Source organism: Cydia splendana, chromosome 17 (genome assembly GCF_910591565.1).
Source record: "Cydia splendana chromosome 17, ilCydSple1.2, whole genome shotgun sequence".
In the NCBI taxonomy this organism is placed as follows: Eukaryota; Metazoa; Arthropoda; class Insecta; order Lepidoptera; family Tortricidae; genus Cydia; species Cydia splendana.
Genome location: NC_085976.1, coordinates 17,129,629 through 17,157,221, shown reverse-complemented (window position 1 = coordinate 17,157,221; position 27,593 = coordinate 17,129,629). Strand labels below are relative to the sequence as shown.

At 37.2% G+C, this 27,593-nt stretch overlaps 1 protein-coding gene and 1 non-coding gene across 2 annotated transcripts; both read right to left on the bottom strand.

Moving 5' to 3' along the window:
* On the bottom strand, positions 1 to 27,593 carry LOC134798924 (cytochrome P450 4C1-like). The gene is made up of 8 exons (XM_063771353.1): positions 27,491 to 27,593; positions 21,904 to 21,994; positions 20,756 to 20,938; positions 20,125 to 20,498; positions 19,849 to 19,917; positions 19,317 to 19,485; positions 7,501 to 7,671; positions 1 to 193 (listed from the first exon to the last, which is right to left on the bottom strand). The coding sequence occupies exons 2-8, from the start codon at positions 21,932 to 21,934 to the stop codon at positions 36 to 38; spliced, it is 1,155 nt and encodes a 384-aa protein (XP_063627423.1). The 5' UTR covers positions 21,935 to 21,994; positions 27,491 to 27,593; the 3' UTR covers positions 1 to 35.
* Trnat-cgu (transfer RNA threonine (anticodon CGU)) lies at positions 21,318 to 21,393 on the bottom strand. Its single transcript has one exon. It is a non-coding gene; the product is annotated as a tRNA-Thr (tRNA).

Here is a 27,593-nt window from a genome sequence, read left to right as displayed (position 1 = left end):
TACTTTTGGGAACAGCATATATGAATTTTGTTTTGTTATCTTGGCACGAAGCGCACATGGATGGGTTCGACGGCCCGCAGCACTAAGTCCGCCGCCAGCGCCGGCCGGTGGTTCTTGATGCTCGACTCCAGTCTGAAGTTGTCACAGATCATGCTGAGGACGCATTTCATCTCCATCATGGCGAAACGTTGACCTGAAATAAATACATAGTTTGAAAATCGCCAATGTCAAAATAATAATTTGCTTAACATCTTAATAAGTAAGTTAACCTGAATGGCGCCTCATGGAGTTATTAACACGAATTATGAAGAAAATTGATATCTAAGGATCCGAAATGTATGATGAAAAATAATTTGATTGGGGTAAGTCATTCAGGGGTTAGATCGAATCGGGTAAAATCAGGCAATTTAAATTCTTGTTAAGACATTATTTTCGATTTGTACGCAATTGTCTGCTACTCTCTGCTTAATAAAAAGAAAGATATACAGGGTGCTTTTGTTATCACTGACCAAACTCTGAAGGGTATATGTAGTAAGGGAATATGTAGGTCATATTGAACAACTTTTACTATAGGCGAACCCCGAAATGCGAAAAAAAATACTGCCGTCTCATATCTTTAGCCGCAACCACGACCAGTGAAACCTGTGTTGATCGGAAATAAAGGTAACAAAGTAAATTCGCGATAGACCCGGTATTAATATGAGATTGACAAATTGTTAATATTGAAATGGTTTCCTACTGCACAGGCACTTTCACCGTTGAATATTTAATGTCCACACATCCCATTTCAAACTTTTCCGTCCTCATTAAAATGCTCTGTGAGCAGGGCCGGATTAATGAATGAATGAATGAAAATTTTCACTTCAGGCAACTCACAGTGGCCCATACCAATACCTTAAAACTAGCATACATATTATAAAAATATATTTTAAAACTAAACAGTACTAAACACTAACAAAATCACATTATGGCTGCGATGCATTACGCAACCCCGCAGTGTCAGGGAGCCGACCGCGGAACCGCCGAAACTTAACACCCTTCGACCAAAACTCCTCCTTGGTGAATTAAGGTCGCTAGATGTTCAGTAGGAACGCTTACGCGGATTAAGCATCTCGGGGCCCCTAGGTATAGTGCAAGGTTCGAGTGCATGTGCAACGTTCCCTTACAGTAAATTTTGCATAGGGGAGACCGAGGTGAGTTTTGACAGAGGAGAGTTGTGACATTGTCGTTTTTTTGGAATCTAATGACTGTTAGCGAGCTCGCAACAGTGTGCGTTTGTTAGCTCGTAACTTGAACTAACAAACGCGCGCTATTGCGACGTTGTTTTTTTAGTTAATAGATTCCAAAAATTAACGATGTCACAACTCACCTCGGTCTCCCAGCATGTTCAGTTGTCAGTACAGGGAAATAAGTTTGCGTTTTTTATTTCAATCTTCAGGCGTCGGCTGAGCCGAACTCGACTGAGTCGAACGATGCCTTTTTCGCTCGTAGTAAGGCGAGCTTTCATGCGAAGTCAAAGCCGTGTTTCAGGATTAGTAGTTGAGCACAGACACGAATCAATGTCCATTGGATTTAAACGCGAGACTGCAGGCCGAGCTTGGCGCAGCGAGGCCAGGCTAAGCTGAAGTAGAGGAGATGTGGAGGATGTTGCGGATGCAGATTTTGTGACATCTGCGAATGCGGATTCGGATGCGGATATTTAAAGCGTCACATCCGCGGATGCGGATGCGGATGACAAGATTTGGTACTTAAAAAACGTCAAATATACCATTTTTAGCATTTTTTTATTAAATAAAAACGAAACGTATTTGAGCAAGAATATAGGTGCGTTTTATTTAATAAACAGTAACTTGGCCGACTTTTCGGGATCTAGACGATTTCGTTATATATGTACCCATAATGACGAAATTACCTAGCACTTACGCCGCCGGCGCCGCCGCTAATAATACGTTTCTGTTACCGACTTGGTCGACATCCGCATCATGCGGATGCTCCGCATCGATTTTATGCGGATGCGGATGCAGATGCGGATGTTGAAAATAATGCGGATGTTCCGCGTATGCGGATGCGGATGCGAATATTCGCAACATCCCTGATGTGGAACACAAACGAATGGTAAATTGAGGTAAAAAGTGAGGCTGAAGGTCGAGCATTCGTATGAATAACTGGCCCCTAGGCAGTTGCCTACTCTTCCTTGGGGTTAATTCGGCCCAGTCTGTGAGTGATAAATGACTTTCAATGCGCATTATATTGGTGAATTAACTTATTCTTGTCTTTCGTTGCCATGGTTACCGTCACCTGGGTCACTTTTAAACTTTCACTGTTTCAATATAAACAAAAGGGATCAAATGTAAAAATAGAAACCTTTTCAAACAAAGAAAGACCCGAATCGGTCTAACCACCGTCAATAAATCGAGGCATATATTTACATAAAAAAACCGGTCAAGCGCGAGTTCATTTAACTCGCGCACTGAGAGTTCCATACAAACTTTCAATTAACTGTCTCATGCAACTATAAAAGCGAAATTAATTATTACCAGTACCACTAGTGTAAATTTCATTCGATAGCGTGACGTGAGGTACGCGTTTGCGTTAAGTGTCATTTTGTATGGGACTTTGAGTTTCCGAAACGTCCCGCTTGGCGCGCTGTTCAAAATCCCGTACAAAAATAGACATAACGCAAACGCGAACGCTCGTCACACTATTGAATGAGATTTCTAGGGGTTTATTTTTCTATGGGGCTATTCATAAATTACGCCATTTCAAATTAGGGGGGGGGGTCTGGACATCGGATGATGATAGCTTGACGTAGGAGAAAACGGGGTCATTCGAAGCATTATTTTTCGATGATTTTAGGGGGGGGTCAAATAATTATGGACAGCCTCTATCGGCTAATTTACACGACCTAATGTATGTTCGATTTTCAGGGATAATTCTTTATCGTGTGTACCGATTTCAACAATGTAGGTATATCTTATTTAAAAGGACGTGTCTATAGTGTAATCTTCAAAATATTTCAAGTATAATCAATATTTACTTATGCGGGAACGCTGCCTGCGTGTTGGGCACCCTCCCGAGGGCACCAAATTTTGATAAGTATTTTTAATTTTAATTATTTTAATTTTAATTTTTGTTGTCTAAATAAATAAATTTATCTACATATGTACTTACTTACACGCATCGCAAAGGTGGGTAACTTGCAAACTAATTTCAGAAATTAATTCGTTAAACTTAGAACAATTTTTCCAGTTTTAAATTTATTCTAAACTTAATAGCATCGTTCGCAAAAGTTTTGGTTTATTAAAAAATAATTAATTCGTTCATTAAAAATGTTTTTATCACAAAAGGTCTGTCTACCTAACTAGTAACTAAACTTAGAAATTTTGCTCTTAGGTATATTGGGCTTTTTCCATAGTAAATAAAAAATAACACTTTCAATGCTGGGTCTATGTCTGGGTTAGCCTTGTTCATTACTATTCCAAATTTCAAATCGATAGCTTAATCTGTCCTATCCCAGGGGCACAAATATGTGGCGTAACGTTATGGCGTCGAGAGGTCGTGAGATCTGGAAGTAGTTCGTTCATAGTTCTCGATATATTTAGCGAGGGATCCCTTTGTTTCTCATAAAGTTTTAAGTCATAATGTATTGTTTGTCAGATTATCATTAGTCATACAACTGAAACCGTTAACTTTTCAGGATTTTCGTTAGGTTATCCTATAGATAGGTTAGGTTAGGTTTATTTTATGGCAATCCTGAAAAGTGACGCGTTTCTGAACCAAATAAATTATGACTAACGAAAATGCCGGCAAACAATACATTATGACTTAAAACTTTTTGGGAAACTATAGAGACCCATGACCCATTTAGCGATGTAACATACAGCCGGACGGACAGAGTCGCACCATAGAGGTTCTTTTTTACCTTTTTGGTACGGAACCCTGAAAAGATCGATCAAAGAGAAAGCTTGAGTATTTCCTTCGAAATTTTGACGTCGGTTGAAAAGTTAAACCCTCCTTTCATCAAGCCATGCCTGAGTTGAACACGAACAGACATGCACTTAGACTTTATAGGCTGGCCATGTTCCCTTTTAAAGCGCGAGTGCGGGGGAATTTTCGGGTCCAGGGGGTTTCTGATTTCTCGACCCATTATTTCTCGAGTTTCGAGAATTCTCGAGCCCGAATTCTCGAGTCTCGTGTGTTTTTTTATAGACCGTAAAATTTTGGTAAACAATAACAATAAAAAATACCTCAGTAAGTAATTATTCATAATATTCCGTACCTAATATTAAAATCACTAAGTAAAATATATTTTCCCAGTTCCCAAGATACAGGCTGCAACATCAGTGGCGAATTTGCAGTTCTGGCCGCCCTAGGCCCAAGGCCTGTTATAGGGCCTTTATTTGCCATTAAACCACGAGATATTTAGTGAGATTCGGCTTGACCCCCCTCCCCTCCCTGGACCTCACGTAATTAATGGACGTCCCCTAAGTTCATTTACCTGTAAGCTTCAATATGTAAACATATTCTGGTGAATAAACCATTGTATTTGAGTCCACGTAGATTTAGATTTATTTATTCCATAATACAGATTACCTACATTATAAATTGCAGGCATGTCAATCTACAAGAATTCATATTATGAATATTATGATCATCAAAACAAGGATGTCACAAGAATATAATCAATTTGCACGTTCTGGGAATAAGTGAACGAGAATATCTTAGGTAAGAGTTCACTTATGGGAAACCTTGGATTCACCCAAACACGGCGACCATACAAGAATGACATCTAGATGTGATCACGACCCGGCTTTTAAACTTGCTTTTACGTATTTTTACCAACTCGAGGGAAAAATCTTGTGAACTCGTATTTTTACTGTTAAACTAAATGGTAATTGATGACTGACCTCTCAGCTTATACCGGATCTAGGTTATTAGGATAACGCTAAGTGAAGGTTGAGTCGAAGGGTTAACTTGACTGGGGTAGTCCATTATCCGGAAGGCTACGGGTTTTCTTTTCCACGCTAAATCTTAGAATAAGAATAAGAATGGTTTGTGGCAATAAACCATTCTTATACATGAAAATAAAATAGAGTTAGAATTACTTACATAATAAAATACAACCGTTACATTATCAATTTATACAGAGCAAAGGTGATCTTATACCTTTAAACGAGCAATTCTTGTATATATATTTCGGGGATCTCGAAAACGGCTCTAACGATTTCGATGAAATTTGCTATATGGGGGTTTTCGGGGGCGATAAATCGATCTAGCTAGGTCTTATTTCTGGGGAAACGCGCATTTTTGAGTTTTAATATGTTTTCCGAGCAAAGCTCGGTCTCCCAGATATTAAATGGTAATACGAGTAATTTTTCATAAAAATTACACTGAATAAAAAATAATTAGCCGAACTTAAAAATAAATAAAATAATAAAATAAAATATCTTTATTTCAGAATATAAAAATTCCATACAATATTGTTAGTACCATAATACATTACAGCTAGATGTTAGTAAGTACATTAAAATTAATCATTAACACAATATTTTGACAATGAGATCAAGATTTATAATAAAACTACTTAATGACTATCGAACCTATAGCCGAAAAAATAACTAAAATTAAGTGAAAAAGAAATAAAATAAAAATGACTAAATTTTTTATTCACTCCTAATTTTTAGAATAAAAAAAATCGAAAAGAGTCATACATAGGAGTAGAGCTATGGTAAATATAAGGTAAGGCGCAAGGGCAAGACAAACAGTATGAGGATTCCATACAAGTGATAGTCTTACCCCGGTGATAGTTTTACTCCACCTTACCTTACATCAAATTATGTAAAAATATTTTGCATAATGTCAATATCCAGAGAGGGAAATGGGAACTGAGCGTTTTCCAAAAAAATGTACATTTCATTCATGTCTTCAAAATATTGTCTTTTTGGGCTCATTTTACTCAGGATCATGTACATTCACGCCTCATATACCTACATGAAAAAATGTTTCCCAAAAATTTGTATGAAAAAATATTTTTCCAGTGCGTCACGTTCATACAAATAAAAAAATTATTCATACAAAAATGTGACGATCTGGAAAGGTATGCAGTAGGGGCCGTCCTCTTTCCTCATAAGGATATACCCGGGTGTAATCTTTTGATTCCAATAGGCCTGATGACAAATTTTGAAAACCCTTTTAATATCGTCGGTACACTTGTATTCGTTCCGAAAAACACTATATTTCAGTTATACTCATAAGATTTAACATAGATAATTGCATTGTATTATAGCTAGTTTAAACTTCGCGCGAAAACGCCTCGCATGCCATTTGTGACGTCATCATTTAGTTGGTGGTAGGGTGGTAGATATTGTTTACATACTTACAGTTACGAATTTCCCTTGAATCCGAATGATATTGTTAATTCAGCACCATATATCACGATTAGGGATGATAAATACATTACAAAAATTTATCACAATAACTCATTTTACACAAAAACTCTCACACGGTTGCAGTTTAAGATGAATTATTTAGATACATGTAAATTTTGAGTGAAAATCACCGAACGCCGGTTATACTTTTTAATTTTTCATTTTTAGGGTTCCGTACCCAAAGGGTAAAACGGGACCCTATTACTAAGACTTCGCTGTCCGTCCGTCCGTCCGTCCGTCCGTCCGTCCGTCCGTCCGTCCGTCCGTCCGTCCGTCCGTCTGTCACCAGGCTGTATCTCACGAACCGTGATAGCTAGACAGTTGAAATTTTCACAGATGATGTATTTCTGTTGCCGCTATAACAACAAATACTAAAAACAGAATAAAATAAAGATTTAAATGGGGCTCCCATACAACAAACGTGATTTTTGACCAAAGTTAAGCAACGTCGGGAGTGGTCAGTACTTGGATGGGTGACCGTTTTTTTTTTTGCTTTTTTTTTTTTTTTTTATATGGTACGGAACCCTTCGTGCGCGAGTCCGACTCGCACTTGCCCGATTTTTTCTAGTTACGACAGCCAACATGGCAATGATAGTTCCATTCAGCCAAATAATTAAAAAAGTTTGTTGTTGAAATATCGTATTATTTAGCATTTTATTTAAATAATAACAAATAGATACTATGACTATGACTATGACTTATATCGTGTAATAATATTTTTTGGACGTAATAAATGTTTAGTGGCGAAATAACATTTTTTTTTGCACCTTTCGAACTCTTTGGTGCCCACGTACCTATAGATTTCGGTCAATGAGGTTATCTATGTTGCTCTAAGAAATATGTTATGGATTGATGACGTCACTGTTTAGAACGCTTCTGATTGGCGTTTCAGTAAAAATGGCCGATTGGAGAATTTTGCACTTTTATTTTATTGAATATACTTATTAATAATCCTTCAGTTTATACTGAGATTGGACCATTTTTTAGAATCATATTAACATATATGTTTCGTTGAAACCATTATTTCCATGATTTTTTGTTACTTGCAACAGGCCTATTGAAGATATCTTACCAATACAGTTCCTAGCGCCGGCGCTGAAGGGCACAAAGGCGAAGGGCCTGTGGTCTGCCTCCAAGAACCTCTCCGGCTTGAAGTCGTGAGGGTCTGGGAACAGGTCCTGGCGTCGTTGGAGGTCGTAAATCCGGACGGCGACTTGGGTGCCGGCGCGCACTAGAACGTCATCTGGACAAACATGTTTTTTGTCAATAGGGAATATTAGGCAAAGCTCTGAGTAGGTGGCACCTTTGTGGCACATACAGTAAACAAACCACATTGACACATGGCCTACCGGGAAACAAGAAAATCGTAATTTCGCTATCTAATCTCTCTATCACTCTTGCATATTCGAGCGATAAAGAGGCAGATTAACTAAATTTCGATTTTCGCGTTTACCGGTAGGCCCTTGTTAACAAACCGCCTTGATGCATCAATGTCATATTTTATTGTCTGTGAAAACTTGTCAAAAAACCGTTTAAGGCACAGTATGTATAAATTAGTCTATGAATTTACTAGAGTACTACTCCTGCACTCTGGCGGCAGAACATTGCAGTAATATCCCCTATTTCATATTAGATACAATCTTTTATCGCTGTGGACTTTTCTTTTAACAGGTAACTAATTCTCATCGAGTAGTGGAACTATCAGTACCCCTACTTGACGCCAGATGTCACAATTCTAATTAACAATTGATCAATTGCATTAACCATTAATTCCGCAATTAATCAATTGCATTACGCATCAATATAATTAAAATTAGTTAGAATTGAAGTTTGAGGCGTTTAATTACATTGATTGTCAATCTGCATTAACGTTTAATGGAATTAAATAATTTATTTCATAAACTAATAATTAATGTTACTTTTACTTGGAACTATTAAAATTATAAATAAAAAAATAACCATTAATACAAGCTTCAGTGAATTATCAGATCGTGATACATATTTTAACATGAGACTCTACACTATATGTTTCTATACACTCATTATAGGTGTATTCCTATTTGTCGCTGCCATATGTGAATTGGAGACAAATGGGAAACGGGGACAAATGGGATTTATATGCAGAACCTATTCCATCTGTTCCAGGTGGGAACAAATGGGAAAACATCAGAAAATGAAGTGTTCCCATTTGTCCCCACCTTATTGGTGTGGAGACAAATGGGAAACGGGGACAAATGGGATTTATATGCAGCGTCTATTCCATCTGTTCCAGGTGGGAAAAAATGGGAAAACATGGGAAAATGATGTGTTCACATTTGTCTCCACACCAATAAGGTGGGGACAAATGGGAATGTTTTATACGAATGAATATGAACGGCGGGAGACAAAAGGGATACACCCGATATTAGTGTTCCCATTTGTCTCCGCTCCAATGAGATGGGGAAAAATGAAAATATTTCTATGCAGCGTCTTTTCCCATGTTTCTATACACTCATTATCTAGGTGTATTCCTATTTGTCCCTGCCATATGTGAGTTGGAGACAAATGGGAAACGGGGACAAATGGTATTTATATGCAGAGCCTATTCCATCTGTTCCAGGTGGGAACAAATGGACATACATCAGAAAATTATGTGTTCCCATTTGTCCCCCCCTTATTGGTGTGGAGACAAATGGTAAACGGGAACAAATGGGATTAATATGCAGCGTCTATTCCATCTGTTCTAGGTGGGAACAAATGGGAAAACATCGGAAAATGATGTGTTCCCATTTGTCTCCACACCAATAAGGTGGGGACAAATGGGAAATATTTATATGCAGTCTTTTCCTACATGTTCCCCGCGGGGACAAATGGGAATACACCCATTATTGGTTATAATGGGTGCATTATTGGTGTATTCCCACTTGTCCCCTATGCATGTGTCCTACGCCATACATGAGAAGGGACAAATGGGAATACATCATTTTCCGATGTTTTCCCATTTGTTCCCTATTCGCGTGACCTACGCCATGCATGAAGCTGGGACAAATGGGAATGTTTTATATGAATGAATATGAACGGCGGGGAACAAAAGGGATACCCCCCTATATTAGTGTTCCCATTTGTCTCCGCTCCAATGAGATGGGGAAAAATGGAAATATTTCTGTGCAGCTTCTTTTCCCATATGTTTCTATACACTCATTATAGGTGTATTCCTATTTGTACCTGCCATATGTGAGTTGGAGATAAATGGGAAACGGGGACAAATGGGATTTATATGCAGAGCCTATTCCATCTGTTCCAGGTGGGAACAAATGAGAAAACATCGCAAAATGAAGTGTTCCCATTTGTCCCCACCTTATTAGTGTGGAGACAAATGGGAAACGGGGACAAATGGGATTTATATGCAGCGTCTATTCCATCTGTTCCAGGTGGGACAAAATGGGAAAATGATGTGTTCCCATTTGTCCCTTCTCTCATGTATGGCGTAGGACACGTGGATAGGGGATAAGTGGGAATACGCCAATAATGCACCCATTATAACCATTAATGAGTGTATTCCCATTTGTCCCCTCGGGGAACATATAGGAAAAGACTGCATATAAATATTTCCCGTTTGTCCCCACCTTATTGGTGTGGAGACAAATGGAAACACATAATTTTCCGATGTTTTCCCATTTGTTCCCACCTGGAACAGATGGAATAGACGCTGCATATAAATCCCATTTGTCCCCGTTTCTCATTTGTCTCTACACCAATAAGGTGGGGATAAATGGGAACACATCATTTTCTGATGTTTTCCCATTTGTTCCCAACTGGAACAGATGGAATAGGCTCTGCATATAAATCCCATTTGTCCCCGTTTCCCATTTGTCTCTAACTCACATATGGCAGGGTCAAATAGGAATACACCTATAATGAGTGTATATAAACATATGGGAAAAGACGCTGCATAGAAATATTTTAATTTTTCCCCATCTCATTGGAGCGGAGCCAAATCGGAACACTAATATCAGGTGTATCCCTTTTGTTCCCCGCCGTTCATATTCATTCATATAAAACATTCCCATTTATCCCCACCTTATTGGTGTGGAGACAAATGTGAACACATAATTTTCCCATGTTTTCCCATTTTTTCCCACCTGGAACAGATGGAATAGGCTCTGCATATAAATCCCATTTGTCCCCGTTTCCCATTTGTCTCCACACCAATAAGAAGGGGACAAATGGGAACACTTCATTTTCCGATGTTTTCTCATTTGTTCCCACCTGGAACAGATGGAATAGGCTCTGCATATAAATCCCATTTGTCCCCGTTTCCCATTTGTCTCCAACTCACATATGGCAGGGACAAATAGGAATACACCTATAATGAGTGTATAGAAACATATGGGAAAAGAAGCTGCACAAAAATATTTCCATTTTTCCCCATCTCATTGGAGCGGAGACAAATGGGAACACTAATATCGGGTGTATCCCTTTTGTTCCCCGCCGTTCATATTCATTCACATAAAACATTCCCATTTGTCCCAGCTTCATGCATGGCGTAGGTCACGCGAATCGGGGACAAATGGGAATACACCAATAAGCACCCATTATTACCAATAATTACCAATAATGGGTGAATTCCCATTTGTCTTCGCGGGGAACATATGGGAAAACCCTGCATAAAAATACAGAGACAAAAATTACGATGTTTATTCTTGTTAATTGTTAATTATCAATCACATTTTTAATTTTCATTCAAAATTGATTTAATTTTTAATGGTTTGTAAAGCAATAACCATTAATTCTTTTTAATTGTTAGTGGTTCGAAATAAATTAATATTAATGCAAATTGATGATCAATGCAATTGATAATTAATTTCCCTTCAATGGTTAATGGTTAATGGCAATTAACCTTTTCAATGGTTAATTTTTAATGGTCAATTGCATTAACGTTCGGCCAACACTGCTACCTACTATAGTCCGGTAGCAATAACTTTTGTAAGGTCACTGTGGGCAAGTCCGTCTACAAGGCAAGTCCGTCAACACGTTATAACTTTTGAATTTGAAGGCGTATGCGACTTTGGAGTCCAGTCGATTAACCAGTTTTTCGCGCTACTTCCGTCACTGTAAAACAGATGGCGCTGTGACAACCAACTTCAGAGCAATCCGCCTCAACAAGTAATTTCGTGTTTTGAACTCGAAGTCATAGTGCGACAGCCGTTCGAAAAAAAATTGTTAAAAATAGTTTTTGAAAAGATTGTGCATCAGAAAGTAACTACGTAGGTAGCATAAGAGCCAATTGTCTTTATTCTATTTTTAAAATATCAGAAATTAGCTTAGTTTTGTAATTATACGTTCCACAATTTATCATATTAAAATTTGACTAAGTTGGAAAGTCCGTCTATTATGTTCAAGGAAAGTCCGCCATATGCCGGACTTTCGTTAAATCAGAGATTACCAACTGTTTTTGCGACTTTAATATTATAACGATTTGATAAGGTATCAAAAAACCCTCCTGACTTTGCTCATGATGTTACTTTATTAAATTTTGATCTCAGTAAATTAAAAGAAACGATTAAAATTCATTTTATAATTACTATTGATCTTTTATTTCGGAAATCAAAAAAATAATTATGTTTAATTATTTGCCAAAAAAGGTTTACCACCCCATTTTGGGAGTATATGCCGGACTTGCCTTTGTTTTAGAAAAATGGTGTTTATTTCGAATCTAAACCCTATATTAACAAGTTTAATATACACTTTTCATTGTCTTGATCCGTTCTTTTTAGGAATTTGACTACGAACATATACGCACCCATAGATTGGCTGATATCATAACTAGACGGACTTCCCTTAAACTGCACGGGAAGTCCGTCTACTCGCCGAATTTTAAAAAATGCCATTGTTTTTGCTTAATTTGTGCTTGAAATGATCTGTCACTAAGGCTAAACTATTAATTATTAAATTCTTCATCGTATGCGATTACAAGCAGTAACATAGGTGAATAATTAACGGAACTAGATCACTCCAAAGTCAAAAAAAAATTAAGTATGCCGGACTTCGCCACAGTGACCTTAGTTATAAGATTATTAATGTTGCTTATTTTTTACATATAGTTTCCAGACCACACACTAAACCTAATAATAATAATTTGTGTCATCCTAGGTACTTGCTTAGGTAGAAATTTAGGTATTTCTTTTTTTAAACAGCATTTGGTAAAAAAAATATTCTAGATGAAATTCTTTGTTTCCCTGTAAAAGCAAAGTGGCTTCCGACGTACACACGCATTTTGTGTCATTTTCATCAACGGGTATAATGACATTTAATAAATACCTAATAGTAATACCTAAAATGCCTAAAATAAAATTATAGTCGGTAAGTGAAGTGTTGTACTTCACAGGATATTATAATATGTTATTCAAACAAATGTGTGTCAAATTCATCCACCGCTTTTATTTTTAATATTTTTTTTTCGTATAAACATCATGTATCTGCAACAAAAAATAATTCATGTTATTAAGTTTACGTCTACATTATTATAATGCCACATCGAGACAACATTCATAATTTGGGTCATTTTCAACAACGGTTTTTTACTATTTGGCAAAATAAAACTTTGCATGAACGGCGTACGCGGGGAAGGCTACCTACGCGGGTGCTTGTTACATGAACATTATGACTCCTCTACACGATGGGCCAACGCCGGCCACTCAATGAGATAGCAATATCACTTGCTCCCTCTAACGCATAAATGCGTCCCTTGGAGTGGCCGGTGTTGGCTCATCGTGTAGAGGAGCCATTACAGTGTATTTATTTCATTCGGAGGCATAATTACATTAAGTCTTTTCATAGTGTGGGAGTAGGTATGTTGTAAGTATATTTAAAAATAAAATGTAGGCTCCTCATACTGACCAACATTCGTGACGTTCGCAATCAAAAGGTACCACTTTATCCTTGCCATAAGGACTCTCTGACAGGTTATTTGTATAAAGATACAATAAAATTTCGTCTTTATGGTAAACGACAAAGTGGTCCCTACCTTTTGAATGTGAATGTCACATCAGCGACTTTTAAAAATAACATTTATTCGATATTTAGTACACTTTTTAAGATTATTTTAAGACGCCATGTATTGCTAATTTTGTGATGTATAAAACGTGGCAAGCAACGTCAATTACATTGAATACAAGACTTCATAAATTTTAAAAGTTATTGAAAAATAAATATGCTCGTTTGAGGAGCAGAATATAATTGTTTTAATTATTTTGGTGATATTACGGGCTCCACCGGGTTGGTATAATCATGAGAAAAATTTTTGGCTTGCGATTATCGTTAGCCACGCCCCCCACAACATAGCATGAATTGAATGCAATGAAAATATTTGCACTTGCATGTGCAACTATAATATGTACCTAGTTGATACACAATATAAAGACTGATTTTATTAATTTTAGTAATATATATTATTACGATACCTTTTGGTTCAATTGGCGTAAAGGACAAAATGCTACTTTTCAGGAGACGCGAAAAACTGCATTTTTTAAAATGTTTATAATATATTTTTGTTGTTTATCGAGGTATGTTTTTGATGTGTATTGGAAAAGTACTCAAAATGTTAGTCTCTTTAACCTGAATTAGGGATTGCTATAGATATGATTATATCTATAAATTAAATACGAAAGAAGTTAATGTCCGTCCGTCCGTCTGTCACCAGGCTGTATCTCACGAACCGTGATAGCTAGACAGTTGAAATTTTCACAGATGATGTATTTCTGTTGCCGCTATAACAACAAATACTAAAAACAGAATAAAATAAAGATTTAAGTGGGGCTCCCATACAACAAACGTGATTTTTGACCGAAGTTAAGCAACGTCGGGCGGGGTCAGTACTTGGATGGGTGACCGTTTTTTATTTTGCCGTTTTTTTATTATGGTACGGAACCCTTCGTGTGCGAGTCCGACTCGCACTTGCCCGGTTTTTTATTAAGTAGGTACTTGCATTACCTGCTCATATGCTCATTAATGCTTTATTATATAGGGTTACTAAAATTTGACAATTTATACTGAACTAGTTGGTACCTTTTTCATCAGTTTTAAGAAAATAATAAAACATGATTATATTCAAGTGATAATTATGGCAATTAATTAAGGTTAGACTGATAACTTCCGGTTTTGTATGTGACTGGCCCATTTGCAATTATGATTAGACGTAATATTAATACATTTTCGTTTAAATTAAACCCTAATTTATAGGAATATGAAAGTTATTGTCTATAACGTTTGGATTTAAATCCATAGAAGTACGAAGTTGGCCTAGCCATATGCCTTTTTTGCTCCCTACTCTGATGTTATGTTATAAATAATCGCATATTCATCAAGTTTTACTGAACAGGCATACAAAATATCAAAACTACTATTGTACCTATTAGTATTATAGTGTGTAAACTTAAATTTTACTATCAAATTAAGATTACAAACAGATATAACGAATACATACTTTCTGTAGTAAAAGTAATCGTTATAAATTGTTTTGATATAAGTACATAAATAGATATAGATGATAGGACAGCAGTGATTCTGTTCAAGAAATATAAACAAATAAAAAAAGAAACATTGGTTTTCGTGGCTTAAAAAAACGACCTTTTCCAAGTTTAAGTATCCAAAATAACAAAAAATGGGGAAAAAACTTAACAGTGAATACATCTCTATAAGTTTTTGAAAAAATAATTGTAAATTATAGTACTTAGAAGTACTAGTGTTCCTTAAATGCAAGTTGCCAATATTGCAACGAAATTGTTGGATTTACGCCAAATGGTACTAAAACAGTTAGTTTTTTGTACATTACGCCCTTTTTCTAATAAGATAAACCATAAAAAAGAGGCGTAAGGGACGCCCTTCTTAAAAACAGTCGTGTTTTTTGGCGTAACGGACTTGCTATTTTCGTAAATAAGCAGTGTATTATATTTTCAAGCAATCAGATTAAAAGAGCTCAAAAAGTTAAGAATAAGCCACACACAGGCATCAGTTTATTCAAACAAACAAAAATGTTATAATTTTTTTTCTCAAAACAAAACTGTTTTTTGGCTTTCCTGAAAAATCGCGTTTTGTCCGTTAAGCCCTTTGAGCCTACGGTAGTCGATATTCATTAAGGTTTACTGAATAGACATACGAAATTACAAAACCACTATTATACCTAATAGTATTTTAGTATGTAAAATTAAAATTTATAATCCAATTAACATTACAAACAGAAATAACGCATAATACCTTCTATAGTAAAATTAATTTGTTACAAATTGTTGTAAGTATATCAATATACATAAATGGTAGGACAGCAGTGATTCTAAACTGAAATAAATGTCATAGACTAACAAAAAGTGACCAAGGCCTCCAGCCTGGGGCACTGGAGGCCTTGGTCACTTTTTCTTAGTATATGACATTTATTTCAGTTTATAATTTATATAGTAGTGCTTGATAAAAACAAATTAAAATATTTTCTGAAAAATAATTTAATTTGTTCAAATACTTCATAGCAGTGATTCTGCTGAAGTAATATAAGCAAATTAAAAAAAAAACATTGTTTTTGTGGCTAAGAAAACGACCTTTTCCACGTTTAAGTATCCAAAATAACAAAAATGGGGAAAAACTTAACAGTGAATACATTTCTATAATTTTTCGGAAAAAAAATGTAAATTATAGTACTTAGAACTTAGAAGTATAGTGTTCCCTAAATGCAAGTTGCCAATATTGCAACGAAATTGTTGGATTTACGCCAAATGGTACTAAAACAGTTTAATTTTTAGAACATTACGCCCTTTTTCTAATAAGATAAACAATAAAGAAGAGGCGTAAGGGACGCCCTTCTTAAAACAGTCGTGTTTTTTGGCGTAACGGACATGCTGTTTTCGTAAATAAGCATTGTATTATAAGTTCAAGAAATCAGTTTAAAAGACCTCAAAAAGTTAGGAATAAGCCTCATACAGGCATCAGTTAATTCCAACAAACAAAAAAGGTCTGATTTTTTTTCTCAAAACAAAACTGTTTTTTGGCTCTCCTGAAAAATCGCGTTTTGTCAGTTAAGCCCTTTGAGCCTACGGTAGTGGATATAACTCATTTTCGCCAAAATGTCCTTTACGCCAATTGAACCCAATCCAAGAAGCTTGAACTATCAAAAGTGTTGGTAATTATCATTTAAGGTAAATATATTCAAAACATCAGAATAAACAGGCATTAAATAACCTCAAATTTTTTATTCGTAGCTTTTTTTTAAATAGGTATTATTAATTACACAATTAATAATACCTATTATAAAAAAATTATAAGAGCAAAAAAAAAACATTAAAAAAATAATGTGCATAATTTATGTTAAGTATGGAAAGACTGGTTTATGCTATTTATAATGAAAAAAAAATATTATATCTTTATATTAAAATTTATTAGTCAAGTCACGGTATTAATAACTAAATTTTACTAAAGTGGTACCTTTTCCCTGTCACTGTCACAAATATATGATGCGTGACCGTGAACACTGAAGTTTACAAATTGCGGACTCTTTCTCCTTTACTCCAATTAGACGTAATAAAAGTGACAGAGAAAGATGTCCGCAATTTGCGAATTGCGATGTTCGCGGTAGGCCCTCAGGATGGATTTGTCGCATATTTGTTAATCAACATTACGTAACGAACGTCAAAGAGGAATTTCACATTCTCAATGTGTATAGATATAAACAGACCTTAATTCTCGCAATAAGATGTACTTACTTACAGTTCTTTTGGTAAATGGTGACATTGTACAATATCTATAAGTTCTCTTTGTAGTAGTATAACTTTGCATAAGTTGCGTTAATTTGGCGCGCAGGCGAAGTAAACATGCGCTGCGTACGCAACGTGTGGTTTTTAGAGAGAGGCCCTTACCCGCCGCCGCCACGCCAAGGTCGCGCCTAGTGATTGCAATCCGGATTATTCGAAGTTCAACAATCCGGATTTCGGAGCGTTTGAAAATCCGTTTTAAAATTCGGATTTTGAAAAGAAAAAACCGGTTTTTCGGATTTTTTCCCACCAGTACTAATTTGCTCAAAATTAATGCTAATGCGAAATAAAAAGCGGTGCACATGAAGCGGTAACGCGGGAGAGCTATTGCCAGCCGGGCATATATTGCGCGTCGCGCACTCGCTCGCACCTGTATGCTTGCCCCGCGTCCGCTTTTTTTATTGGCGTAGCAGCCCAAGTAACAAAATTTGGTACTATAAAAGTCCTGAGAACGTTTTGGAGCGTGCTAATTAGTGTTCATGATTAGCACTATAACGGTGTTGTAAACGTTTACAAAACCCCAGATAGGCCCTAGTTTTATCACTGATTTATTCTATAAACATTACATAAAGGCTCTCACGGTGATAAATCAGCTCTATGGTTGAAATGTAAAAGTGACGAGAAACGCTCTTTAGTACTAAAATAGTGCTGTCTGCAACGTTTATGTCGCAATTTGGAATTATAAAAGTAACCAATGAAACATGTTTATAGTGCTATTTTGCACCGTAAACGATTCCAGTGATCTTTTTTATCATACTTGCGTCGTGGGTGCCTAAAATATTAAATAAGTTCATTCGCCATTGTTTCTTATGCTATTATGGCAGAAAACAGCAGCCATTTTTTAAGTTACGATTTAAGTTATTTAGCAACGTACCAGGTAACTGTTATGGTACTATATAGCACTATAGAAAAACTTACATGACTTTTAGAGAACTCTTCTAGCCTTATAGCGATGTTAAGAGAGCTTTTAAAAAGCTAAAACGTTAAGTATGTAATGGTCGTGCAAAGTCCTTTTATAGTGCAGATTGATCCTCTAATAGTGTTTACTATACTGCTACAATACTAGTACTATAAAAGTTACTTTGACGCATTATTAGTGCAAAATAGGTACATAAAAGCATCAGTAAAGTCGTCTATAGTATTAAATAGTACCATAATCGCTTTTTGCATATCTATTACAGTGCAGCACTTTAAAGATTATTTTTTATGATTCTATAAGCGTTCTAATAAGAGCTAAATTATAGTACTTAAAAGGTCTTTAATCTTATAGAAAAAAAACGCTTTGTTAAAAACCTTTATAGTACAAGCAGTCACAATGGTTACCATTATAGGCCTACTATATCACTGTTTGGTGATAAAATGCCTTAGTTATAGAACCTTTTGTTACTTGGGAGTGTACGTATGTATTTTGTTTTTATTGTTTTTTAAAGATTTTGTTATTGGCGTAGCAGTGTACGCATTCTGTTTTTTATTTTTAATAAAAACAACTTAATTTGATTGTTTGTTTCACTTTGCCTTTATTTCGGCCAAACCAAAATCCGAAAATCCGGATTTGAAAAATGTTCACGGATTTGCAATCGCTAGTCGCGCCGTGCCCGCCGCGCCCGCAATTAGAGTTTCCGTTCGCCGAGACATCTATTGTCAACTAGCAGTAAGTACCTACTGATAAATTCCGCTAGATGTCGACTACGAAATAACGCGCGTTTTGGTAAGAAAACTGATGTATGGAGTTACCACTCTTTCTTTACTTATATTACTCTGTGATATAACCACAGACAAAACATCCTCCAGACTGAGCATAGTCGCGCTAACCCCTCTGCCACGCATACGGTAGTTTTACTCCATGCTCGAGTCGTCGAAAGTGTCTTTGTGTGACGTCCGTGTATTTGAACGGACCAATCACGGCACAGGACTTCGCTCACCTCGTCCCGCGCACCCCCGCATTTTTGGCATCATCGGTTGCATGAAATAATTGCTCTAAACTCGGTCTAGAGGATCCCTAGTCTATGGATATAACAGTAGTTGACTGTTGAGAGAAAAGTACAGTGGAGTCATCGATAGATTCTTGTATCAATAACTATGAAAATTTTGACAAGAAACTTTTCTTTCTCACCGAGCATAAAGTCCTCAGTGACAGTCCGTCCAATAAACGGTACGCTGGGATACAGGCGGAGCGTCTCCTTGATCACAGCCTCTAGATACTTCATTTCGGTGAAGTCGGACATGGTGAACGCGCGATCCGGCTCGCCGACGATTTTTCGATATTCTTCACGAATTTTATCCTGGAATTTGAGTAGGTTAAAAAAAAAGTCAAAAATAATAAGTATTCTACGTCGTCTACCATATGAAGACTGGTTTAAAAACGGGGATTCTCTTCCAACACTAACCTTTCTTAATAATTGGTGAAAGGGACCGTCTCCCCTTTGACTCCTAAATCCCCGCTCTCTACTCCTACCGCAACCCCTAAACTCCACAACCACCACCTGGAACCCCCGACTCCTTAAACCCTACCCTTTGTCTCCACCACTGAATATCAGTAAATGTACAATCAACTGCAGAAATAGTTGGCCCCCATACAAACAAATTTTTATGAAGAGTGAGTCAGTTATCTCTGATTGTACGTTGAAAGCTAGCATCGTACGCACCTGTACTTCTGGATGGTCAGCCAACAACATTATGCCAAAAATTAAGGCATTCGCGGTAGTGTCATGACCCTAAAAACAAATTTCAACAAATAAAATAATTTTATCATATTTTCAACAGTGACTTCGTAAACCTGATTAAAAAGTTTCATTTAAATGGGCTAGCCTAACTATATGACATTTGAGAAAACTTCAATCTGCATGGGAAGGCATACGCGACGAATTTACTATCAATTATCATACAAAACCAAAGCGCTGAACAAACGAGCGTTTTCTCACCTCAAACATGAACGTATTAACTTCCTCTCTGATCCCCTCCAAATCTATTTCACCTTTACTCTCAACTTCCAACAAGAGATCCAAAAACGCCAACCGCCTTTTGACTCCATCTTCTTCTGTCGTCTCAAACTCTTCCATATCTCTCAGTCTCTGCTGTTTTCTCCCATGAATAAGATTGTCGGCAAAAGAGTGGATTGTTTTCAAGTATTTTTCGTGCCGTCTACCAGTGGGTAGGCTGCGATAAATGAGGTCCGATTGCAGCCAGAAGCATATGCTTCTTTCTAATATCAAAGGTCCGATGTTAATGACAGCGTCAAGATAGTTTAAAGCTGGCTCAGATTTGTCTAGATCTAGGCTGATGCCCATGGCAGTTTCTGTGGAGAAAATGCAAGTTTATTTGCATGATGTAAGGTGGAGTAAAGTGGAGACGCTCCAGTGCGTGCGTCTGTCCGTCGGTATTAGTTTTTAAGATTTATTTATTTTTCTTTCTTTTTATGTTACTAATATCTATATTAAAAATTTGTATTTTGTTGTTGTGTAGTATAGCCTACTAACCAAACTATGGACCCAGAGACTAGAGAGTTTATGTTATTGTTTTATGTTTATGATTTTTATTTTACTTTTATTTTACCACAAATAGTGTAGAGTGTGAAGTCCTTGATCAGCGAAGCCACTTCGACCTCCGACCCTTCTGTCTCCCGAAGTTGACGGACGAAGGATCTGCTCCTCTCTTCCATGACCACTGCGAAGTTCTTCAGGATGTTGAAGTGGAACGTCGGCGTCAGGAGTTTCCGTCGACTGTGCCATTTGTTACCTATGAAATGTATAAGAATGAGTGAAAGAAGGCTAACAAAGAGAGTGTATAAGGGAGAAGTGGAAGTGGGAGTTGGAAGGGGTAGACCTCGGCGGACTTTCTCTGATCAGATCGGGGAAATCCTGAAGAAAGGCCAGGTCAAGAGCACCTAAACCGGCGAGCATGTATGAGGAATGTTATGAAAGTGAAGGAAGCGAAAGAGGTATGTCAGGATCGTAGCAAGTGAAAATCCGTGGTCTCCCTACCTACCTACCCTACCCCTCCGGGAAATAGGCGTGATTATATGTATGTATGTATGAAATTTATAAGTAATGTACTTATAATATTATAAACTGAAATAAATATCATACTCTAAAGAAAAAGTGACCAAGTCCACCGGTGGCCGAGGCGGGAATCGAACCCGCGTCTTCAGCTTACGCGGCTAACGTCCTGCCTGACCACTAGACCACCCGGCCACGGCGAATCAAAAACTATTTCATAAAATAATTTGATTTGTTCCCTTCTTCTTCCTCGCGTTGTCCCGGCATTTAGCCACGGCTCATGGGAGCCTGGGGTCCGCTTGGCAACAAATCCCATGAATTGGCGTAGGCACTAGTTATTATGAAAGTGTCTGCCATCTGACCTTCCAACCCAGAGGGTAAACTAGGCCTTATTGGGATTGGTCCGGTTTCGTCACGATGTTTTCCTTCACCGAAAACAGAGTGGTAAATATCAAATGATATTTCGTACATAAGTTTTTTTTACTTTCCAAAAGGGCCCCAAATTCTTATGTGCCCTGGGGCCCTAGCATAGTTTAAGACGGCCCTGTTTATAAAGCCGACCACTGACCAACAGGCCGCCGGACGATATCGGCCTGTCAGTTAGAACAAAAATTTGACAGCTCCGAACAACTGACAGGCCGATATCGTCCGGCGGACTGGTAATCAGTGGGCCCCTTAAGTAATGCATGTTTTGTGAAAACAAACCTGTGCTAAGCAGCAGCCCGGTTCCAAGCATCGGCTCCACAAATTTGTAATGTCTGCTTTTAGTAATGTTGCGAGAGTGCGATAAAATCACCTGCAGAAAGAAACATCTTTAAGACGACAGTGAACGACCGCCCCGTAATCGCCTTTTCATACAAACTTTGTTCCCATTTTCCTCACTGAATATTATTGCTGAAAATATTTTGACACAATTTGATTTTATATAAACAACAGCTTCGTTAGTTTTATTTTGAATCATTAATATAAGAGAAGAGATAGGAGTATTTAAAAAACCGGTCAAGTGCGAGTCGGACTCGCGATCCAAGGGTTCCGTACATAAGTCCAACTCACGCTTGACTGCACATTTCTAATAGGTTTTCCTGTCATCTATAGGTAAATTACTATTTTGTGTATTTTTTCAAAATTTTAGGCCCAGTAGTTTCAGAGATAAAGGGGGGGAATGGTCGAACAGACAGACAGACGCACGAGTGTTCCTATATGGGTTCCGTTTTTTCCTTTTGAGGTACGGAACCCTTAATAACAACGGGTTGCACTCCGGGAGTGCCGACAGAAGTGAAAACTACTACTAGTCCAAAATGTCTGCAGCACTATGTATAATTGACCCATCCTCCTTTCTATTGAAAAACTTTAGTTCCGAAATTGCTGGTCAGTGAGCTTGTTTAAAATTCGAAATTCAAATTTGTAGCGTTAATTGTTTAAAATTCGAATAGAAATTGTAAAGTTACCTTGCAGACCTCGCATCTAAATATATTTGGTCATGATATTTTGAGTTTTATTCACCAGTACTAGAGTTCACTTTTATTAGCGATTTCATCAAGATGTAGCTTTATTGAATTATATTTGAGTGATATAAAGTTAGAATGTAACTGTGAGATCCTCGTATTTTTCAGCCCATACAAGATTAGAACATTGAGCTTTATTGCTTAATATAAAAGTCCAGTTTTAAATAATTGACCTAATTATGATACGTTATGACTAAAGTTCTTTGGTGAATAAAAACGAAACAGCAGGATCAGGCATACATTTTCGCCGCGCGTTACGCGTTACGCATTAGGCCCCGTTCGCACGGCAGCTTTTTCGACGCGCGTTAAAAAAGCGTTTGAATGACACAAATGGATAACCATGTATGTATATTCACACGAAGGCGGTTTATAAGCGCGGCGCTTTTTTATCGAGCACTGTTCGATTTTCGGCGTTGAGCGTTGGCCGTTAAGGGCCACTTGCACCATCCCACTAACCAGGGGTTAACCCGTTAAACCTGTAGGCAACTCACATAACGTGATTACGTAATTATTATTATTACAAGTAATATTATTGTAATTATTTATACATTTATATATAACATAAACATACACACACACTGACATCTTGCCGTGTCGGATCACGTCGGGGTCACCAGTTGTAGAGTTATAGTGTCTCCTATTACCTTCTACTTATATCGTCCGGTTAGTGAAGCAGTAAAAATCCAGATGTTTTGACAGTTTTTATATTTCACAAATACAACACAAAAAGTTCACATGAAGGAAGAAGAAAGACTGTTAGAATAGTACACAGCGAAAGCACAGTTTTTAAGGAAGCACAAATAACAAATAACACAAATAACAGTTAACCAAGTGTCAAATTATACTAGTAACCATGGTAACTCCAGGTTCAACCGGTTAACCCCGGGTTAGTGGGATGGTGCAAGTGGCACTAATTGAATTGATCATACGGAACTCCGTGTATCTGTTCTCACAAGCGTTAAAAAAGCGCCGGCGCTGCTGTCAGCTGGCTGTCAACAGTCAATTTTTGGTGTCAATCGTCAAAATTATTATTAGTTTCACCTTAAAAATGTCAACTTATGCTTACTAATTCCTGAAATATTCAAGCTATATTCAAATAATACGTCGTAATAGCAAATAAAGTATGGCTTTGCTGAGATGCGTACGTGGCAGTACGACTCACAAATGATTTTTAAGCGTTCATATGAACACAAATATTAGAAACGGTAAAAAAGCGCCAACGTCGGGTTTTAACTAGGGCATGAATTCCCGGTTCTTATATTCCCGGGAATTCCCGGGAATTTTATAGTGTCAAAAGAACCGGTACTGAGGACCCGGTACCGGTACTTCCCGGTTCTCATCATATGACTATTTATTCCCATTTCAATAGTAGTAATGTTTTAGTACTTTCGCTCGGGACATTATATAACATTTAATAATGGTGCTATGAAACGGGGGACCCAAATAACCCGACAAAATAACCTAGTAAAGTAGGCATTCGTGCAGGCAGGCCGTGCCGTCATAGTGCTGAGTGCATCGACTACGCTACGGCCGTGTGGCTCGGCCCAGGCGGAGGAAGTGTGCCGGTTAATTTTATTGTTAATTTCGTAAAATAGGTTGGAACGCCAATTAACCCTTAAATGCATGATTTTTTCTTTTTGCCCGAAATTAATATATGTGTTACGTAATTGTTTGCTGATTATGGGAAAAATTGTAAAATTATAACATCGATTTTCACTGCGAAATCTGCGAAATCAGTGTTAGAAGTTGCATCAGGAAGAGATATATGAAAAATCTTACTACCATCAGAAAGATACACTATTTTTGACACACCTATGATAAAGTTTTTTAAATCCCAAAAAAACGTCCTAAATCACATACCTACTAAAAATCATCAAACTTTGGATATTTTAAAATTTTCCGACATTTCGTCTTAAAACGAATGTAATTTTTATAAATTAAAATTATGCGTTAATTTCAGTAAAAAAATCGGAAAACGGATTGGTTTTACTATTTAAATAAATAGATTTTATGTAATTATGTATAAAATTAGATATTTTTGTAACGTACGCTGCATCGTACACCATGCATTTAAGGGTTAAGTGTTTATTTATAATAAAATAAGTCATTCATAAAGATTGTACGCTAACACAAACAATTTCTTAATAGTTATCAAAAGATGCCTTGAAAACCGGGAAGAACCGGGAATCCCGGTTCCGGCCATGCCCAGAACCGGGAAATGAAATTCTTGGTACCGGGACCGGTACTGCATGCCCTAGTTTTAACGCAACGCTTTTTAAGCTGTCGTGCGAATGGGGCCTTACGCCTTACGAACAGGCCTATTCGGATTTCGAGATAATCACAAGATCTTGAGACGATTTAGAGATCAACTAGATCTACATTAGATATTGACTAGATGTGACTTGGATATCTAAGTCATAACTTGTCGAAATCGATCAAGAGGACCTCCAGAATCGCGGAAACGTCAAATTTGACATATCTATCTTACAAATATCTTTAAATTATCCGTATCGTAACTTGTTGAAGTCTAGTAGAAATCTAATTCATTTTCCGAATCGAGCCGGCTGTCTCGAGTTTATAATTTTTTCCCACCTCAAAAAGTGCACAGCGCCGCTAAAGAAGTTTTCACTTCAAAAATTTTATGGAAATGTTTATCGCTCCTGACTCTTATCTATAATAATCTAAAATCCAACAGTCAAACGAAGGGGATGGGTAATATACAAATTGTGTAAATATAGTTTCCATAATGTCAATATCCAAGGAGGAAAATGAAAACTACGTATGGAAAAGAGGCCGTTCCCTTTCTTCTTAAGGCCGCGGACTAAACCCAAGCAGCAAATCAAGGACTTGCCTTTATTTACTGATGTGCCGATGAGAACGTTCTCGTTTCTGAGAATTCCTCTCTGAAGAAATTTCCGGAAAATTTCCAACTTTCTCGAGAATGTTCTCTTATTAGCATAAATAAGTTATGAACAATCTTTATTTTTTTTAATGGAATGACATATTTACTTTTGTTAAATTTATACCTTTTGCCTCAAATAACTTGTTTGGGGAAATTTTGTGTTGTTTACTCCTGGTTTTACATCAAATAGTTTTTTTTTATATTGCTATGAATGGTGCCAAGTATTTGCTTTTAAGCTTCCGTGGTATTTGTTTTAAAGTTGGTCAAGCAGATCTTGTCTGAAGAAAAATGTAGGCGCGAAGGTATATCGTCTCTTAGAAAATTTGAATTTCGCGCCTTTTTCTACTGACAAGATTTGCTTGACCATCTAGATATCTCCTGCACTAAGCGATTAAACAAAATAATTCATCGCTTTTGCGACGAAAGGGTTAAACTCTCAGAAAATATTTCCGAGAAATTACGTTTCCGATAGATTTCTCTGTTCACGGGAAAATTTCGAGAACGGCACATCCCTCTTTATAAAATGAAGGGCCTTGATTTGCCGCTCGCGGACTTCCGATTCGAGCGCCATCTTGAATGGTCACGCTTCGTGATCAATTGCTTTGTTTTTTGCTCATTAATATTGTTTAAAGTGTAATATCGATAGCCTATTATACAGTAAACAAAGTAAGTATAAGTAACTTACATAAGTAAGTGTGGTAGTGTGCAGTGAATGGAGAATTAATCTTGAAGCACGTTTAACCATCATTTTGGAGTCAACGGCCGGTTGTCCACGTGTTTCTTGTAAAGCCCGCTATCGCTTTACAAGAGCTAAATCACCGTACACTGTCTACGACTCATATATGAGCCGCAACGCTTATGGTGACGTCACATCGTGGGACTGGACAAGTTGAGAATGGATGTTTAATGGATATGACCAAATAACTGGAAGAGACGCTTTTACTTAATGAATTTGGAAATGAAGACTACTGAAGACATTGATATCGGAATTGACTAGTATGAATGGTGTTTACTGAAGACGTTTACCGGATTGAACTTACTGAAAAGACAAAAAATCTACCTACTTATGACTAGGCAGTATGGCTTAGAGCTTTAGCCTGTCCTGATGGACGAAAAAGAAAAAAAAATTGTCGCTCGCCGCGCGCCGCTTGCGTCCAGTCCTGAGGGATTAACATTAACTAATTTATCGCAATAATTGTTCCTCGTGTTTTCCTTGTAGACTTTTCCTTATTTGCCCTACTTTGCGTGTTTTGTGATACTTTTTAGGGTTACCTCCCCAGGGGGAGGGGGTGACATTCGGATTACTGAAGCTTACCGTTGTCCGTCCATCCGTGTTTCACGGGATGTGTCAGGGTCAGGGACCGTTATAGGTATATTAAGTACACATTAAAAAATGTTCTTACAGTGTTAGTGTATAATGTATATAGTGTGTTTATATATGGCCATAATAACAAATAATAGAAAAAAGGTCAAATACGAGTTCGCTTCACTCGCGCACCGAGGGTTCCGTACAAACGTTGTAATTATTATGTTTTCTAGGCTTACGCAAATCTTAAGTTAAAAATGTATTGTTTTTTTATTTTATTTTATCTATTTAATACCCTTAAACGAGCAATTCTTGTTTATATATTATATCGGGGATCTCGGAAACGGCTCTAACGATTTCGATCAAATTTGCTATTTGCTAGGGGTTTACGGGGTCGAAAAATAGATCTAACTAGGTCTTATCTCTGGGAAAACGCGCATTTTTGAGTTTTTATATGTTTTCCGACGGTCTCCCAGATATTAAGGCACTATTATATGAAAAATATATACTTAAGGTATGCCAAGTAGGTACTCAACAATATTGAAATATATCCACTAGGTACTTATAAATGATGCTCACTTCTGTATCCTTAGCGCCGCAGATGTTGAGGACCCGAGTGTTAAAAACTTTGAACACGAACCGGTCGCCATATTGCTTCACGAATTCACGCACTAGGACGAAA